The 18,472-nt window shown below is 40.9% G+C and overlaps 1 protein-coding gene across 3 annotated transcripts in view; it reads left to right on the top strand.

Moving 5' to 3' along the window:
• The first annotated feature begins 9,778 nt into the window (after positions 1-9,778).
• Positions 9,779-18,472, top strand: part of OSBPL11 (oxysterol binding protein like 11) — a 92,076-nt gene continuing 83,382 nt past the window's right edge. Inside the window, exon 1 of one of the 3 annotated variants that reach the window (XM_025285309.3) lies at positions 9,779-10,735. In XM_025285309.3, coding sequence (XP_025141094.1) covers positions 10,539-10,735 — 197 coding nt within the window. In that variant the 5' untranslated portion in view covers positions 9,779-10,538. The remainder of the gene's footprint in view (positions 10,736-18,472) is intronic. The other 2 variants (XM_025285303.3, XM_006078518.4) reach the window with 2 other exon arrangements.

Raw genomic sequence — 18,472 nt, 5'->3', positions numbered from 1 at the left:
TTTGGAATCACATATGAGAAACCCCATCTTTTCAATGCTTAGGACCTTGAAGTTGCAACTCCTTCACTGACAGGGGCTTTATGGGCACATCTGAGGCCCAGGGAAGCTATTTTTATGGTAAGAATTCTGAGCGGTGCAGAATCAGAGGAGGTTGTAGAGATAAATGATGCTAAAACTTGCAAAATAAGGTGAATTTAATCTGGGTGAGTTTCCTCATAAAATTCTACTTGCTTTCTAGGGGTATCCCAATCTATAAACTTTGTGGACACTATTTCTGGGAGATGTTCTATGTAAAAAGAGTTCTGTGGTCAAATAATTTGGGGAAATATTGCACTTTCTATCTCCCTTTAAAAGATATATGATGTGCATTAATATATTAGATCCTCCAAGAAGTCCTGCAATAAAGGAACTGGTGTAACTTAAATGTATATAATCACAGCAAGAAGAAATTTAAATCAAGTAACATCTGTTAATATCCTGCAATATTGTGTGGCACACATATTGAAAAATGCTACCCAAGTATTTTTTTCTTTTGTGGGGGGAGGTTGGTGGGGGACACAGTGTTTTCAAAAGAGACTTTTGCACATATCCAATCAGGTAAATCAATGTTCTCTTGCCAACTGGGCAAAATGAAATGGCAACCCACTCCAGTGTTCTTGCCTGGGAAATCTCATGGACAGAGGAGCCTAGCAGGCTACAGTTCATGGGGTCGAAAAAAGTCAGACATGACTGAGTGACTAACACTTTCCTTTCTTTCTTGTCAGCTGACTTATTTGATGGGAACAATAAATTTGAGTGCTGATCCCCAGAATTCACACCCATGTGATTTCATGATAAAGCATTAGTTGGCATGCTTTAAAACATCAGTTAGCATTTCTTTCTCTCCCTTCCCAGGGTATTCACCAGTAGATGATGGCAAGGTCAAGCGACTCCTGTTGAAGGTGCATTTTTATGGGCTTCTGTCAGCAAAACATTACCTGCACTAGCCAATGAGTCTAAAAATGGACAAGCCGAACACATCATACTGAAAGAACATATGTTCTCATTTTATAACACAGCTTGAAGAGCTAATTTTACTGTCTACTGGTTATTAAAAAAAAATACTTTCAGGTTCAATAAGGATTCAGGGGAGAGGTCTGGGAGAAGCAAAAAAAGGGAGGGGAAAAATAAGTCATGTTATCAAAACTGATCACTGCTCTATTCTCTCTTCCCCAAGGTTCCTTCCTTCTCTCAAACAAAATCTCTGAGTATGTCTGCTTCTTCTCCCCCAGGAGCTTGGCAGGGGAATATTTCCACTTTAATGCTCCCTACTTAGAGCCCATTGTCAGAATCAGCCACACTGGTCTGGGAAACTGATAAAGATTTCAGTCTAAGCTGGAGGCAGGGAAGATGGGGCTCCTGGTTAATCAAAACTCTGTTTCACCAAAGTAGTAGTAACATCTATTGTGAAGGTGAACACTTTGTCCTCTCAGAATTGCTCTTTTTTTCTCTTTTCCTTCCTTCATTTATATATATATAAATAAATAAATAAATAAATATATATATATATATATATATATATATATAGAGAGAGAGAGAGAGAGAGAGAGAGAGGCATGTGGGATCTAGTTCCCTGACCAGGGATGGAACTTAGGCCGCATGTGCTTTGGGAGTGCAGAGTCTTAGTCACTGGGTCACCAGGGAAGTCCCCTTCATTTTTAAAAAAACAGAAATTTCGGGTCCACAGCCTTATTCTCACAGTGGCTCTCATGGGATTATTACTGCTCCCCGCTCCTCTGCTTCCCAATCCCCTCCTGTCCTGTTTCTCTGCAGCCTGTCAATCTCCTTATTCCAGCTGCTGTAGCTGCCACAGCCAGCTGCGGGCTCAAGGAGAAAGAAGGCCTCCTGTGCTTCTGGGAAATAAATTACCCTTCCCTCCCCTGCACACCAGGGTGAGAGAGAAAATGTGGCCAGCATTGGTTCAGTGCTTACTAGATGCCAGGCACTGTGCTAATAAGCACTTTTTGTATATTTTCTTATTTCATCCTATTTCCATTTTATAGATGAGAAAAGTCAGGTTCACAAAGGTAGTAACTTTTCCAAGATTACATGCTGTAAGTGACAAAGCCAAGATTTGAAGGCTGACGCCAATTTTATATTCCTAACCACTGTTGTAAATTCATTCGTTCAACAAATGTTCCAGGCAGTGTTCCAGTACTGGGGGTGCAGAGGTGGGGAAAAAAGAATTGACTCTTTCCTCACGCAGCTTACCTTTTAATGAGCAAACAGAAAATGCACAACAGAGCATATAATGTTAGGTGCTTAGAAAACGAAAGCAGGGTAAAAGGCTGGAAAAATGGGGAGGGGCTGCTGCTCTGTACAGAGTGAGTGGTCAAGGAAGGCCTGTGTGCGGGGGCAACACTGAAGCAGGGATCACCTGGTGCACCTGCCTTTTCACCCAGACGCCCACACGCTGGTGATTCCACGTAATGTCCTTAGGAGTATTTATCTCCGAACCCTGACAAGTCTCTTTTGCTGCCTCTGGAAACCTTCATTTTATCTGGGAGACAAAGCTGGTATTCTCCCATAGAAAAATGTGGGTGTCTTCAGAAATATGCTGGTTGGTGTGTCTTCAGAGCTGTCCAGGGGATAGGTGACCTCACCAAACACAGCCATTCACTGTATTTGGCAAGGAAACCCTATTCTTACAGTAACCATGGCCAACAGTTGCTAAGCACTTAACAAGTCATGTACCAGATTTCACATGTGTCGTTTCATTTAATGCTGATAACCACTCAAAAGGGAGATTGTCTTACCTTCAGCTCTCGTCATAACAAAATACAGTATCTGAAAGTTAGAGGTCCAAGATCAAACTCACCAATTTCTAGTGAGAACTGTCTTCATGGCCTGTAGATAGCCTCCTTCACCCTGTGTCTTCACAGAGGAGTCGGGGGCAGGGGCGGGGGTGGGGGGACAGAGAGAAAGCATTCTGGTGAGTCTTCTTAAAAAGGTACTAATCTCATCATGCGGAGAAGGCAATGGCATCCCACTCCAGTACTCTTGCCTGGAAAATCCCATGGATGGAGGAGCCTGGTAGGCTGCAATCCATGGGGTTGCTAAGAGTCAGATACGACTGAGCGACTTCACTTTCACTTTTCCCTTTCATGCATTGGAGAAGGAAATGGCAACCCACTCCAGTGTTCTGTCCTGGAGAATCCCAGGGATGGGGGAGCCTGGTGGGCTGCCATCTATGGGGTTGCACAGAGTCGGACATGACTGAAACAATTTAGCAGCAGCAGCAGCAGCAGTCTCATCATGGGGACACCAGACTAATGACCTCATCTAAACCTAATTACCTCATAAGGTTCCTTCTCTACACATTGAGAATTAGATGAATTTTCAGGAGGCACAATTCAACCCATTGTGGGAGAACCCAATGGGAGAAAGGTTATTACTCCCATTTTCAGGCAAGGAACAAGTATAAAGAATTTAGGTAACTCACCCAATGTCACATGCATGCAATCAGTAGTCAATCACTGTCAGTCTGACATATAAGTGCATGTTCTTGACCACTTTCCACGTGCAAGGATGCACTGATCCATCATCACCCACCTGGAATCAGGGGAATGTACCTTAAACTCTTCAAAAAGATGAACATATCCTTCATTGAAGGCATTAAAAAAAGTGCCTTTATCATCTTTTTTCAAATCATATGCCCTCTTTTCTCCTTAAACATTAAATGAAAGTCAAACTCAGACCCTATTGTACAACAACAACAAATTTTTACTTAAAAAATAATAAAACACCTATGAATCAACTCTCCTGGCTCTGATTCCACAAGCATCATGTAACCTTCTGTTAATAATGTAGCTTTTCCTGTTGATAGTCTTTTATAGAAAGTGCTGATACCAAACTTGAGTACTCTGTATTGTATTTTTCATTGTTAAATAACACATCTTTCCAGTTGCTACACATCCATTTGTTGTTCATTTGGTTAGCATGGGCTAGTCCCCGAGTCTCATCAGTATTGGGAGCAACAACAAAATAGTTTATAGGTCTCAAAAGTTGAAAACTTTTCCAGACTCCTGTGCTCATGCTCAGTCTCCATGTTGTCCCTATTCTTGTCGTAGCGTATATTAGCACTCCATTCCTTTTATGGCCAAGTAATATTGCATTGTGTGGATATACCACATTTTACATTTCCACTATCAGAGTATGAGGATTCCAATTTCGCCACATCCCTCATCAACACTGGTTAGCTTATTCTCTACCTTTTAGATATGTATTTATTTTTTCAGCCACACTGCACAGCATACAGGGTCTTAGTTCCCCAACCAAGGATTAAACCTGTACCCTTGGCAGTGAAAGCATGGAGTTCTAACCACTGGACTGCCAGAGAAGTCCCTCATTGTGGTTTTTTTTTTTTTTTTTTAATGTTTTATTTTATCTGTTTATTCATTGATGGTTGCACTGGTTCTTTGTTGCTGTGCACAGGCTTTCTCTAGTTGTGGTGAGAAGAGGCTACTCTCTAGCTGTGGTGCATCGGTTTCCTATTGTGGTAGCTTCTCTTACTGCGGAGCACAGACCCTAGGCACTTGGGCTTCAGCAGCGGTGGCTGGAATGCTCTAAAGCACAGGCTTAGTTGTTGTGGTGCATAGGCTTAGTTGCCCTCCAGCATGTGGGATCTTCCTGGACCAGTGATTGATCTAGTGTCCCTTGCATATTGCAAGGTGGATTCTTATCCATTGGACCACAAGGGAAGCCCTGTTCATTGTGGTTTTGATCTGTTTCCTTGGTTAGTAACGATGTTGAAAACTTCTTAATGTAGTTTTTGATCATTGCTATATCTTCTTTGAATAAATGTTCCATTCCTTTGTCCATTTAAAAATTTGGTTATTTGTATTTTTATTAATGAGTTGTAAGAGCTCTTTATATATTCTGGATATAAGTTCCTTATATATATGGTTTGCAGATATTTTTCCCCCATTTTATGGGTTGCCTTTTTACTTCCTTGATGGTATTGCTTGCAAAACAAATGTTTTTAATTTTCATGAAGTCCAATCTATTTTTTCTTTCGTCACTTATGCTTTGATGTTGTAGTCAAAAGGCTTTGCCTGACCTCTGGTTGTGGAGATTTATACCTTTTTTTTCATTTAAGAGTTTTAATATTTTAGCTTTTACATTTGTGTCTTTGATACATTTTGAATTAACTTTTGTATATGATGTGTAGGGTCCAATTTTATTCTTTTGTATGTGAATATCCACTGTGCTAGGACCATCTGCTGAAAAGACTAGAGAAATGGTCTAAAAACATAAGTCAGATCACAATCCTCCTTTATTAAAAGTCTCAATGACTTTCCATTGCACTTAAAATCCAAATTTCTCTGCCTATCTCTTCACTTTCATTTCACACCACTTTTTATTCACTGAGATCCAGGGTCCCAGGTCTCACATTTCCCAAAATAAGTAAAGCTTGCTTTCCCCTTAGCTTCCTCTCCCTTCTTTATTCTCTCACTTTAAATGCCACCTCGTCATCAGATCAGATCAGATCAGATCAGTCGCTCAGTCGTGTCCTACTCTGTGACCCCATGAATCGCAGCTCGTCATAGATGACTTTTTTCAATTGTTCTTCCTAAAAGTAAGTTCTCTATTCCATCGTGCTTATTTTCTACATCATCTCCTTTTATTTTCTTCGTGGCTTTAATTATCTGTATAACTATATCTATATTACTACTTTATTTACTTTTTTACTTTGAGACATCACCAGATGGTCAATACTGAAATCATATTGATTATGTTCTTTGCAGCCAAAGATGGAGGACCTCTATACAGTCAGAAAAACAAGACCTGGAGCTGACTGTGGCTCAGATCATGACTTCCTTATTGCAAAATTCAGGCTTAAGTTGAAGAAAGTAGGGAAAACCACTAGGTCATTCAGGTATGACCTAAATCAAATCCCTTATGATTATACAGTGGAGCTGATGAATTAAGGGATCAGACCTGGTAGACAGAGTGCCTGAAGAACTATGGATGGAGGTTTGTAACAATGTACAGAAGGCAGTGACCAAAATCATCCCAAAGAAAAAGAAATGCAAGAAGGCAAAGTGGTTATCTGAGGAGTCTTTACAAATAGTTGAGGAAAGAAGAGACATGAAAGGCAAGGGAGAAAGTGAAAGCTATGCCCAACTGAATGCAGAGTTCCAGAGAATAGCAAGGAGAGGTAAAAAGGACTTCTTGAAAGAACAATGCAGGGAAATAGAAGAAAACAATAGAATGGGAAAGACTAGCGATCTCTTCAAGAAAATTGGAGATACCAAGGGAACAATTCATGCAAAGATGGGCACAAAACAGGACAGAAACAGTAAGGACCTAACAGAAGTAGAAGATATTAAGAAGTGGCAAGAATATACAGAAGAACTATACAAGAAAGGTCTTAATGACCTGGATAACCATGATGGAGTGGTCACTCACATAGAACTGGGCAACCTGGAGTGTGAAGTCAAGTGGGCCTGAGAAACGTTACTACAAACAAAGCTAGTGGAGGTGATGGAATTCCAGTTGAGCTATTTCAAATCCTAAAAGATGATGCTGTTAAAGTGTTGCACAATATGCCAGCAAATTTGGAAAACTCAGCAGTGGACACAGGACTGGAAAAGTCACTTTTCATTCTAATCCCAAAGAAGGGCAATGGCAAAGAATGTTCAAAGTACTGTACAGTTGCAGTCATTTCACATGCTAGCAAGGTTATGCTGAAAATCCTTCAAGCTAGGCTTCAACAGTACATGAACTGAAAACTTCCAGATGTACCAGCTGGGTTTTGAAAAGGCAGAGGAACCACAAATCAAATTGCAAACATTTGTTGGATCATGGAGAAAGCAAGGGAATTCCAGAGAAACATCTGCTTCACTATGATAAGACTTTGACTGTGTGCATCAAAACAAACTGTGGAAAATTCTTAAAGAGATGGAAGTACAAGACCACCTTATTTGTCTCCTTAGAAACCTGTATGCAGGTCAAGAAGCAACTGTTAGAACTGTACATGGAACAACAGACTGGTTCAAAATTGGGAAACGAGTATGACAAGTTTTTTGTTGTACTGTATATGTCACCCTGCTTATTTAACTCACATGCAGAGTACATCATGTGAAATGCCAGGTTGGATGAAACACAAGCTGGAATCAAGATTGCTGGGAGAAATTATCAACCTCATATATGCAGATGATACCACTCCATTGGCAAAAGCAAAGAGGATCTAAAGAGCCTCTTGATGAAGGTGAAAGAGGAGACTGAAAAAGCTGGCTTGAAATTCAACATTCAAAAAACTAAGACCATTGCTGAATCTGAAGCTCCAATACTTTGGCCACCTGATATGAAGAGCTAACTCATTGGAAAAGACCCTGATGCTGGGAATGATTGTAAAAGCAACAGAAGAAGACATCAGAGGATATTAGATAACTTAACCGACTCAATGGACATGAATTTGAGCAAACTCGGGGAGATAGTGGAGTATAGAGGAGCCTAGAGTGCTGCAGTCCATGGAGTTGCAAAGAGTTGGAGAAAACTTAGCGACTAACAACAATACTTCTAGTGTTTCACACATGGTATACGTTCAAAAGTCATGTTGTTAGAAACTGGAATTTACAATTAGAAAGAAAAAAAGTTTAGTCAATCAGTTGTGTCCAACTCTTTGAGACCCTATGGACTGTAGCCTACCAGGCTCCTCTGTCCTTGGGATTTTCCAGGCAAGAGTACTGGAGTGGGTTGCCATTTCCTTCTCCAGAGGATCTTCCCAACCCAGGGATGGAATGCGGGTCTCTGACATTGTAGGCAGACGCTTTACCATCTAAGCCACTAGGGAAGTCCTAGAAGGAACTTTAGAAATCACCTAAACGGAGAAGGCAATGGCACCCCACTCCAGTACTCTTGCCTGGAAAATCCCATGGACGGAGGAGCCTGGAAGGCTGCAGTCCATGGGGTCCCTGAGGGTCAGACACGACTGAGCGACTTCACTTTCACTTTTCACTTTCAGGCATTGGAAAAGGAAATGGCAACCCACTCCAGGTTCTTGCCAGGAGAAACCCAGGGACGGGGAGCCTGGTGGGCTGCCGTCTCTGGGGTTGCACAGTGTCGGACACGACTGATGCGACTTAGCAGCAGCAGCAGCAGCAGCAGCAAACATTCTGATTTTATAGATACAAAAGTCTAGGCTTAAGGAGGATGAAAGAGTTGTCTGAGGTCAGAAAGAACATTGTCCTCAGTCCCTAAGTTGTGTTCGACTGGACTCTTTTGAGATCCCATGGACTGTAGCCTGCCAGGCTCCTCTGTCCAGGGGATTTCCCAGGCAAGAATACTGGAGCAGGTTGCCATTTCCTCCTGCAGGCAGTCTTGGAGACCCAGGGATCAAAGCAGCATCTCCTGCATTGGCAGGCGGATTCTTTACTGCTGAGCCACTAGTGAAGACCCTCAGAATAACTAGTTTTGATTCTGAGAGCTCTAATTTCCATGATAGTTTCTTTTTCATTTATAATACTGATTTGCCTTATGCCTTAAATAAGGCTTTTTTTTTTAATTACTAAGTCACCCTGCTTATTTAACTTATATGCAGAGTACATCATGAGAAACGCTGGAATGGAAGAAGCACAAGCTGGAATCAAGATTGCCGGGAGAAATATCAATAACCTCAGATATGCAGATGACACCACCCTTATGGCAGAAAGTGAAGAGGAACTCAAAAGCCTTCTGATGAAGGTGAAAGTGGAGAGTGAAAAAATTGGCTTAAAGCTCAACATTCAGAAAACGAAGATCATGACATCTGGTCCCATCACTTCATGGGAAATCGATGGGGAAACAGTGGAAACAGTGTCAGACTTTATTTTTCTGGGCTCCAAAATCACTGCAAATGGTGACTGCAGCCATGAAATTAAAAGACGCTTACTCCTTGGAAGGAAAGTTATGTCCAACCTAAGATAGCATATTCAAAAGCAGAGACATTACTTTGCCAACAAAGGTCCGTCTAGTCAAGGCTATGGTTTTTCCTGTGGTCATGTATGGATGTGAGAGTTGGACTGTGAGGAAGGCTGAGCGCCGAAGAATTGATGTTTTTGAACTGTGGTGTTGGAGAAGACTCTTGAGAGTCCCTTGGACTGCAAGGAGATCCAACCAGTCCATTCTGAAGGAGATCAGCCCTGGGATTTCTTTGGAAGGAATGGTGCTAAAGCTGAAACTCCAGTACTTGGGCCACCTCATGCGAAGAGTTGACTCATTGGAAAAGACTCTGATGCTGGGAGGGATTGGGAGCAGGAGGAGAAGGGGAGGACAGAGGATGAGATGGCTGGATGGCGTGACTGACTCAATGGACGTGAGTCTGAGTGAACTCCGGGAGTTGGTGATAGACAGGGAGGCCTGGCATGCTGCGATTCATGGGGTCGCAAAGAGTCGGACACGACTGAGCGACTGAACTGAAGATGAATTATTATTTTTTAATTCCTTACAGAAATGACATTTTTCTAAGCTTTCTTCCTAAAATGCCTGGAATGGGCCCTCAAATGGAAGGCCTTGCCCAGGATAGGAAGGCCGCAAGACACCTTCATTAGGGCGCTAACTCCTTTTTTTCTGCCTCGTGGCTGACCCACCGCTCATCCCTCCGCTGCCTGGCCCCTCCCTTTCCCCGGAGTCCACCGCCCCAGCGCCGCGATCCCCGAGGCTCCGCCCCCTTCAGGGCCGCGCGCCCTTTTTCAAGATGGCTCCAGTGGCCTCTTCTCTGGGGGAAGTGACCTCACGCTACTCCGGAAGGGAAGGCGGGGAGAGAGCGAGCGGGCGGGTGACCAGCTGTGGGTCTGTAGGGCTGTGGGTGGGGCGGTGGCCGCAGTTGTGGGTTTCACGTTTGGGCAGTAGCGAGGGTGAGGGACTCTTCCGCCTCTGGGAATCCGGTCGAGGGCCCAGGGCCGGGGGCGTTGGAGGAAATCGTCCCTAGCTGCTCGCCTCTGACTGGAGGCGAGGCGACCGTGGGAGCCGGCGTCCCGCCCCCGGCGGCCTCCTTCCCCGACCCTCCTCCCGGGCTGAGCGCGAGCCGCTCCAGCTCTGTCTCGAGAGCTGCTGTGGGAACCGCCGAGTGCGCGGGACCGAACCTTCCCGCTGAGGACCAGCTTGAGAAGAGGGAGCGAGGCGGGTCGGTCCGTCAGCCCAGAGGTCAGGCCGCGGGTTCCCGTCAGTGGTCCGTACTTCGCTCAGCCCTCCTGGCTAGGGTCCGCGACCTCCTCACGCTGTTTCTGCTCCTCGTTTGAGCATGCCACCAAGTCCTCTGGCAGGGTGATTTTTTTTTCCTCCTTGCTTTTGCCCGGAAGGAGATATATATTTAAAGGACATCTGCCCTCTTCGCTGTCCTTCTCTTAAAAGTTTCCTTCAGGGGGAATGCTTGTATTCCTTCCCTGGACTATTTGATGATTACTGCTCCAGCCGCCGGCTAGTTTAGCAATTGGGAGCCCTTTCATATCAGATCTTAAATCTTATCACTTACAAAACTACTCTACAGAGTTGTTTCTCCCGCCCAAGAAGGGCAGATGGACTTTGGAGTTAAGATGCAGGGGGGTGAACCCGTGTCAGCAATGAAAGTCTCAGAGAGCGAAGGAAGGCTGGAGGGCCTGGCTACCGCGGTGACCCCGAACAAGAACAGCAGCAACAGCAGCTGTGGGGGTGGAATCAGCAGCAGCAGCAGCAGTAGCAGCAGAGGTGGCAGTGCCAAAGGCTGGCAGTACAGGTATGGCCCTTTCTCCAAGGTGATTTCCTGAGGAGGGGGTGAGTATGCTGAAGTCTGCATTCCTGCAGTTGTTGAAGGGTTAGGTTTAGGCAGTAACTTCAGAAGTAGCTAATACGTTTCATTTGGACCTGGGGGTCTCAACTTTCATTAGCAAGATTTAATACATTTATTTGTCCATTCAACAAGTATTTAGAAGGCCTTTAGGAGAACACATAAATGTATCCCTTAACTCCCTCTACAACTGTAGAGTTAATTTTTCCTGTGATTTGAGTTTATAACTCACTTTTGTTTTTTCCTATATTGTAATTTGTTTACAATAAGTCTGCCTCCCTTTCTTGCTTGTTGAAGGCGGGGGACTGTTTAACTCCACTCTCTCCAGAGGCTAGCAAAATGCTTGGTGGTGAGAACTTGTTTGTCCAGTGATGGATGGAATCATTCAATCAGAGAAGATTCTTGCCCTCTTAGTATTTGTGATTTAGAAAGAGAGATGTACATAAATAATTAAATACAGAGTGTGTGCGTGCTCAGTCTTGTCTGAGTCTTTGTGACCCCATGGACTGTAGCCTGCCAGGCTCCTCTGTCCATGGAATTCTCCAGGCAAGAATACTGGAGTGGGTTGCCATTCCCATCTCTAGGGGATCTTCCCGATTCAGGGATCAAACTCAGGTTCTCGACAAAAGTACAAGCTCTACTCTACTCCCATACTCTAAACTAGTGAGATGTTTCAGTTTGAGTTGATTAGGGCACTCACACCCCTCTGTGAGAGATTCTACATTTATTAATTTTCATTGATATGAATGAAAAACTGAAGGAACAGGAAGTGAGTGCTAGAGAAGTAATGGTAGTTTTTTGTTTTTGATAATGTATAGGATAGGTGAGCATAGCCATCCAGAATCGTTTTTTTTTTAATTGAGAAATATTTGACATGTAACATTATATTAGGTTCAGATGTACAACATAAAGATTTGATATTGGTATGTATTGTGGAATGATCACCACAGTAGATCTAGTTAATGTGTGTCCCTGCACAGTTAATTTTTTTTTTTAATGAGAACTCTGTTAGCAACTTTCAAATGCGTGATACAGTATTATCAACTATAGTCATGATGCTGCACATTACGTTTCCACGACTTACTTATTTTATAACTGGAAGTTTGTACCTTTTGATCACCTTCACCCGTTGTACCCATCCCACCTCTGGCTGCCCTCAATCCGTTCTCTGTATTTATGAGTTTCATTTGGTTTTTTAGATTCTACATATAAGAAGGGTTGTACAGTATTTGTCTTTTCTCTTTCTGACTTTTCTCACTTAGCATAATGCTCTCAAAGTACGTCCACCTTGTTGCAAATGGCAATATTTCCTTTTTCATGGCTGAATAATATTCCACTGTGTGTATATATACCACATTTTATTTATCTACTCACCACTGTCCATTTGATGGACTCTTTGGTTGCTTCCATGTTTTGGCTTTTGTAAATAATACTGCAGCGAACATGAAGGTTCAGATATATTTTCAAATTAGTGTTTTCCTTTCCTTGGGATGAATACCCGTAAGTGAAATTGCTGGATTATTCAGAATCTTAAGAATGAATGAATGAAATTGTAATATCCTTTGTTATTGGAACTATAGGAATGAATTCTTAAATTTTGGTCAAGTGATTGCCTTGTGCCTAGCTCTAGTCCTTTTTAGCCTTTGTGATGTTTGTAGTTGTGAAATTTGTATGAAATTTGGAAGAGATTAAAATCAAGATTTTGTGAAGGCCATACATTTATCATGAATAATATCCATATATGTGAAATATGCTTGGCTGTGTTTACATATAGAAATGTAGAATATTATAACTTTTTATTGGTAAGTGATTATATGAAAGGAAAGTGTAGTTACTGTGAAATGTCTAGGCTCAGTTTTGGAATGCATGATACTTTTGTGTGTGTGTGTGTGTGTGTGTGTGTGTGTGTGTATGGTTTAAGACTAACCATATAAAATTATCAATAACTTGGCAGGGTTATTTTGCTACAACTTAAGGAATCAAGATCAAGTAATATTTCATGTAGCCAGAGGTCAGTCTTCTGACATCTTCAACTGTTTCAAACCCAATCTTTAATTGAACTGAAAAGTGAAACAGGTTTCTTAACACTGTCATAAAGCCATATACTTTATTACTATACTTTGATTCAGGATTCTATTATCCCTTACTTAGGGTATTATTTAATGGTTATATAATTTTAAAACTAGAATCTGTTGAAAGCACAAAGGAAAAAAGTTATCAGGAAATGGCAGCTGACAGCATAGAACAGTCAAAGACTTGAAAAATTAACATGCAGATTCAGCTATATTACTTCCTATTAATATAATTATAGTTACAATGACCTTGTCATCCAGGAGAGTACAATATGTTTAAGAAGGCAGACAACTGTATCATATGATGATGAACAATTTCAAGGAAAATGACTAAACTAAAAAAAATGCTTGTGTTGGGTAATTCAGTTATGTGGAACTCTTCCCCAGTGATGCAGATATATAGCACATTACTGCATTTACATACTGACATATACTTTTACTTACATGAGGCTTGTTCAAAGCTAGTCTTTCAGCCTGTCTAAGTTGAATTTATCCCTTTATCCTGTAGGACATTAGTCAAACAGTTTCCTTCATTGTCTTGTGTTACTTCTTCCCAGGCTTCTCCCTCTGAGGCCCAGAGTCTCTAGATTTAAAAAACAAAAACAATAATGAAAACTAATCTAAATTCTTTCCTTTTAAAAACAATTTACACTCAACTGCTTCCATTTCTGTAACCCTTATTTATTGTTCAACCCATGACAGTTGGCTCTGTCCTTACCAAGGATATGAGTAAAAAATGATGAATATTTTTAGATTCTTATTCCAACTTTTTAAGATATATGATATCTTTATAAGTGTATCTGTTACTATTCTTTTCTTGCCTTTTTTGACATTACTTTCTCTTAATTTCTCCTTTATGCTCTAAGAGAAAGCACCAAGTCCTGTCAGACTCTTGTGACCCCGTGGATTGTAGCCTACCAGGCTCCTCTGTCCATGGGATTCTCCAGGCAAGAATACTGGAGTGCGTTGTCATTTCCTTCTCCAGGGGATCTTCCCGACCTAAGAATTGAACCCAGGTCTCCCTCATTGCAGGCAGATTCTTTACTGACTGCTATGCTGGGAGCCCCTTTATTGCTCTAACTGTTGTCTAATTAATTGCTCCTTTCTCACTTCTTTGGTTGGCTCTTTTACTTTAGAAGCTGATATGTTGCTTTATCATCTCTTAAGCTCATGTTTTCTGTTTTCTGTCTCATTCTCTTCCATGGCCTCACCAGCCCCCTCTGGAACTTTAGAGCCATAAATTCAACTGTGCTTACCTGTAACTTGCTACTATCCCATTTTAAAAAACGGAGATTTCCGGTTATGTCTTAGGGAGTGGTTGAAATTCAGTAAAGACTGTGTGATTCAGTTGCTTCCCAGGTGGCACAGTGGCAAAGAATCCACCTGCCAGTGCAGGGGACACAGAGATGTGGACTCTATCCCAGGATTGGGAAGATCCCCTAGAATAGAAATGGTAGAACACTCCAGTATTCTTGCCTGGAAAATTCGGAGCCTGGCGGGTTATAGTCTGTGCTCATGACTGAGCAACTGAGCACATGCACTTGTGTTTCAGACACTGGACTTTGGCTTTGCAGACTTAGAAGATTAATTGGCATAATGCTTTCATGGGTCATATATGTTGTAGCATATATTGTTACTTTATTCCTTTTTGTGGCTGAATAATATTCCATTTATGAATACACCACATTTTGCTAATCTGTTCATCAGTTTCCATGTTGTATATTATGAATAATGCTGCTTTGAATATTTGTGTTCAAGTTTTGTATGGACATGTTTTCATTTCTGTTGGATATATACCTAGGAGTAGAATTGTTGGGTTATAAAGTAATTGTTTAACTGTTCAACTGTTTGTGAACCTCTTAGACCATTTTCCAAAGCTGCTGCACCATCTTATCTTCTTATCAGCAGTATATTAAGGTTTTAATTTCTTGACCTTCTCATCAACACTTGTTACTGTCTGTCTTTTTGGTTTTAGCCATCCTAGTGGGCATGAAATGGCATCTCATTGTGGTTTTTGAATTGCATTTCCCTGATGACTAATAATGTTAAGTATCTTCATGTTCTTACTGGTTATTTGTCTGTCTTCTTTGGAGAAATGTGTATTCAGATCTTTTGGCCACTTTTAAAAAGTTGAACTGGATAGTTGGTTTACAATATTGTGCTAGTCTCAAGTATAGCAAAGTGTCGGATTCTTTTCCATTGTAGGTTATTACAAGATACTGAATATAGTTCCCTGTGTTATGCAGCAGGTCCTTGTTGTTTATCTATTTTATATACAGCAATTTGTATCTGTTAATCCCAAACTCCTAATTTATCCTTTACCCCTTTCCCCTTTGATAATCATAAATTTGTTTTTAGTATCTGTGAGTCTATTTATATCTTGTAAATAAGTTCCTTTGTGTCTTTTTTTTAGATTCCACATATAAGTGGTATATGATATTTGTCTTTCTCTGACTTATTTCACTTACTATGTTAAAGTCTAGGTACATCCATGTTGCTACAAATGGCATTATTCTTTTTTTGCTGAGTAGTATTCTATAGTGTGTGTGTATTACATCTTCTTTATCCATTCATCTATATCAGTGGACATTTAGGTTGCTTCCATGTCTTGATTATTATAAATAGTGCTGCTGTGAACATTGGGGTGCATCTGTCTCTTCAAGTTAGAGTGTTCATCTTTTCCAGATATATGCCCAGGAGTGAGATTGCTGGATTATATGGTAACTCTATTTTTAGTTTTTTAAGGAACCTCCATACTGTTTTCCAGAGTGGCTGTACCAGTTTGTATCCTCACCAACAGTGTAGGAGGATTCATTTTTCTCCACAGCTTCTCCAGCATTTGTTATTTGTAGACTTTGTTGATATCTTTGGCCATTTAAAAATTGGATTATTTTTCTTTTCATTATTGAGTTGTCAGGGTTCTTTGTGTATTCTGTAAACAATTCCTTTATCAGATATTGATTTGCAAGTATTTTTTCTCACTCGTGGGTTGTCTTTTCACTTCTTTTTTTTTTTTTTTGCAAAGCCACAGGGCTTATGGGATCTTAGTTCCCCAACCAGGGATTGAATACCGGCCCACGGCAGTGAAAGCGCAGAGCCCTAACCACTGGACCACCAGGGAATTCTGGTCTTTTCACTTTCTTGATGAAATTATTTGTAGCACAGAAGCTTTTAATTTTCATGAAGCCCCGTCTGTTTTTTCTTTTTTTGCTTATACTTGGTATCACATTTAAGAAATCATTGCCAATGCCAAGGTCGCAAAGATTTGCACGTATATTTTTGTCTACGAGTTTTAAATTTTTGAACCTGTTTCATGAATTTAGGTCTCTGATCCATTTTGAACTCATCTTTCTTTATGATTAATTTTATTTTTTCTCATGTTAAATATCTGCTTATATCTTTTCTTTTTTTATTAATATATTTGAAGTTTATTTTAAATATTCCATGTTAATACTTTTGCTAGTTAATATTTTTAATATCAGTAATACTGTAAACTATTATTACTTTGTTGCTAGAAGAGGGATACACAGTGAAATGTTTACCTTACATACTTGTCCTGGCCGTGTTCCCTCCCTGGAGTCACTACCTTTTACTGATTTCTTCACTATCATTTCAGAAAATTTATATTAGTTTTTTATGTAACAAATATGTAACTACATATATTTTAATTTTGTATGGTTAAATATTTTTCTATACTTGCTGCAAAGATTTTCCTGGTCTTTGTATTTTAATCTATTACATTTTTCCAGTCATATAGAAAACCTGTATAAATCAAACTCTTACTCTTTTTTCTTTCACTTCAAATTATAGAAATTATTTTTATAAATATTTGTTTTCATGTAGTTTTAAGATAATTTGGTAGTTTTATATTTAATTTTTTAATCTGCCTTGAATTTATTTAGAAATATGAGACAGTGTGTTTGTTATCTATTATTGTGCTACAAATTATCCCCAAATGTAGTGTATTGAAACAGCAGTGTTTTTTTAATCTCACAGTGTCTGTGGGTCAGTAATAATTGGTGCAGTACTGCTGGGTGCTCTGGCTCTGGGTCTTTCACAAGGCTATAGTCATCTTGAGGCTCAGCTGGGAAGGATCCACATCCTGGCTCATTCATGTTTTGGCACAGTTCGTGTTTTGGCACAATTCATTTATTTTGGCTTGTTGGAAACAGACCTCAGTTCCTCACGAGATGACCACTGGTGGCCTTCTTTGGTTCCTGGCCACATGGACTTCTCCATGGAGTATCTTACAACTTGGCAGCTTGTTTCGTCAGAGTGAGGAAGTGAGAAGACAGTGCTAGAAAGAAGGAAGTCCGTCTTTTGTAACCTAGACATGGAAGTGAAGTCACATCACTTTTCACTATTCATTAGGAAAAAGATGAGGTTTAGCCCACACAAAGGTTGAATACCAACAGGTAGGGATCAATGGGAGCCATGCAATAAGGTGCACGTCATAAATGTTAATATGAATGGATTCAAGATTGTCATCTATGATTGAGATAGATTTGACAGCTACACTACTGGAAGTTTGTCTCTAAAGCTGAGAATTGGGGGCTGAATTTGATCTTTGGGGAATAAGAGGAACTACTTGGAAATCAGTTGTCATGACCCAGACATTTGATAATAAGCAAAATGTGCCAGTAGGCTGAAAAAGAAGGAAATCATTAGAGGAAGAGTGACAGAGCTTGGAGGTTGATTGGGTGATTAGGTGGAAGGTAGAAGGCAATGGCACCCCACTCCAGAACTTTTGCCTGGAGAATCCCATGGATGGAGGAGCCTGGTAGGCTGCAGTCCATGGGGTCGCACAGAGTTGGACACGACTGAGCGACTTCACTTTCACTTTTCACTTTCATGCATTGGAGAAGGAAATGGCAACCCACTCCAGTGTTCTTGCCTGGAGAATCCCAGGGATGGGGGAGCCTGGTGGGCTGCTGTCTCTGGGGTCGCACAGAGTCAGACATGACTGAAGTGACTTAGCAGCAGAATCAGTAGAGGGAAAGGAAGTAAAAATTGACTTCAGTTATCCAGATACAAAACTTTGAAAGTCTGTACTAGGAGAAACAGATTTTTGAGAGTCATATGATACATTTGCTTTTGGGTAAATTGAGCCTAAGTTGCCAGAATGTTTAAGTGCCTTAGAGATATGGGGCATTAGAAATGTCGATAATTGCCTTTGTAGTATCCAGAATGTTCTCTCTTTTATTATCACATTCAGTCCTCTTGGACGAAGAGAGAGAGTCATTATTCCCATTTAGGTTACAAATGGTTGTTCAAGTTCCTACGAATGCCACAACCTCCTCTACCTATTACTTGGGGCCCCTGGATCAGAGACCCTCAATATGAGGGTTAGGAGAATATGCTGCCTCAACAATTTAGGGACAATGCCCCTTCCCAGAAAGTAGTCTAAATAAGTTGGCCAAGGTTATATAGCTAGTAAATGAGAGAACTTTTATTCCCAGGGAGCTGTTTGCCTAAAGATATTAAAAGTAGATGAGCTCTCTAAAGGAATGAATAATTATTGATGAAGAATTGGTTTAGGACATGGAAGCTTCTTCATTGCCTTTTCATATTGCTCATGGGGTTCTCGCAGCAAGAATACTGGAGTGGTTTGCCA

This window comes from Bubalus bubalis, chromosome 1 (assembly GCF_019923935.1).
Source record: "Bubalus bubalis isolate 160015118507 breed Murrah chromosome 1, NDDB_SH_1, whole genome shotgun sequence".
Classification (NCBI taxonomy): domain Eukaryota; kingdom Metazoa; phylum Chordata; class Mammalia; order Artiodactyla; family Bovidae; genus Bubalus; species Bubalus bubalis.
The sequence above is the reverse complement of the archived record's forward strand: the minus strand, read 5'-3'. Positions and strand labels throughout refer to the sequence as shown.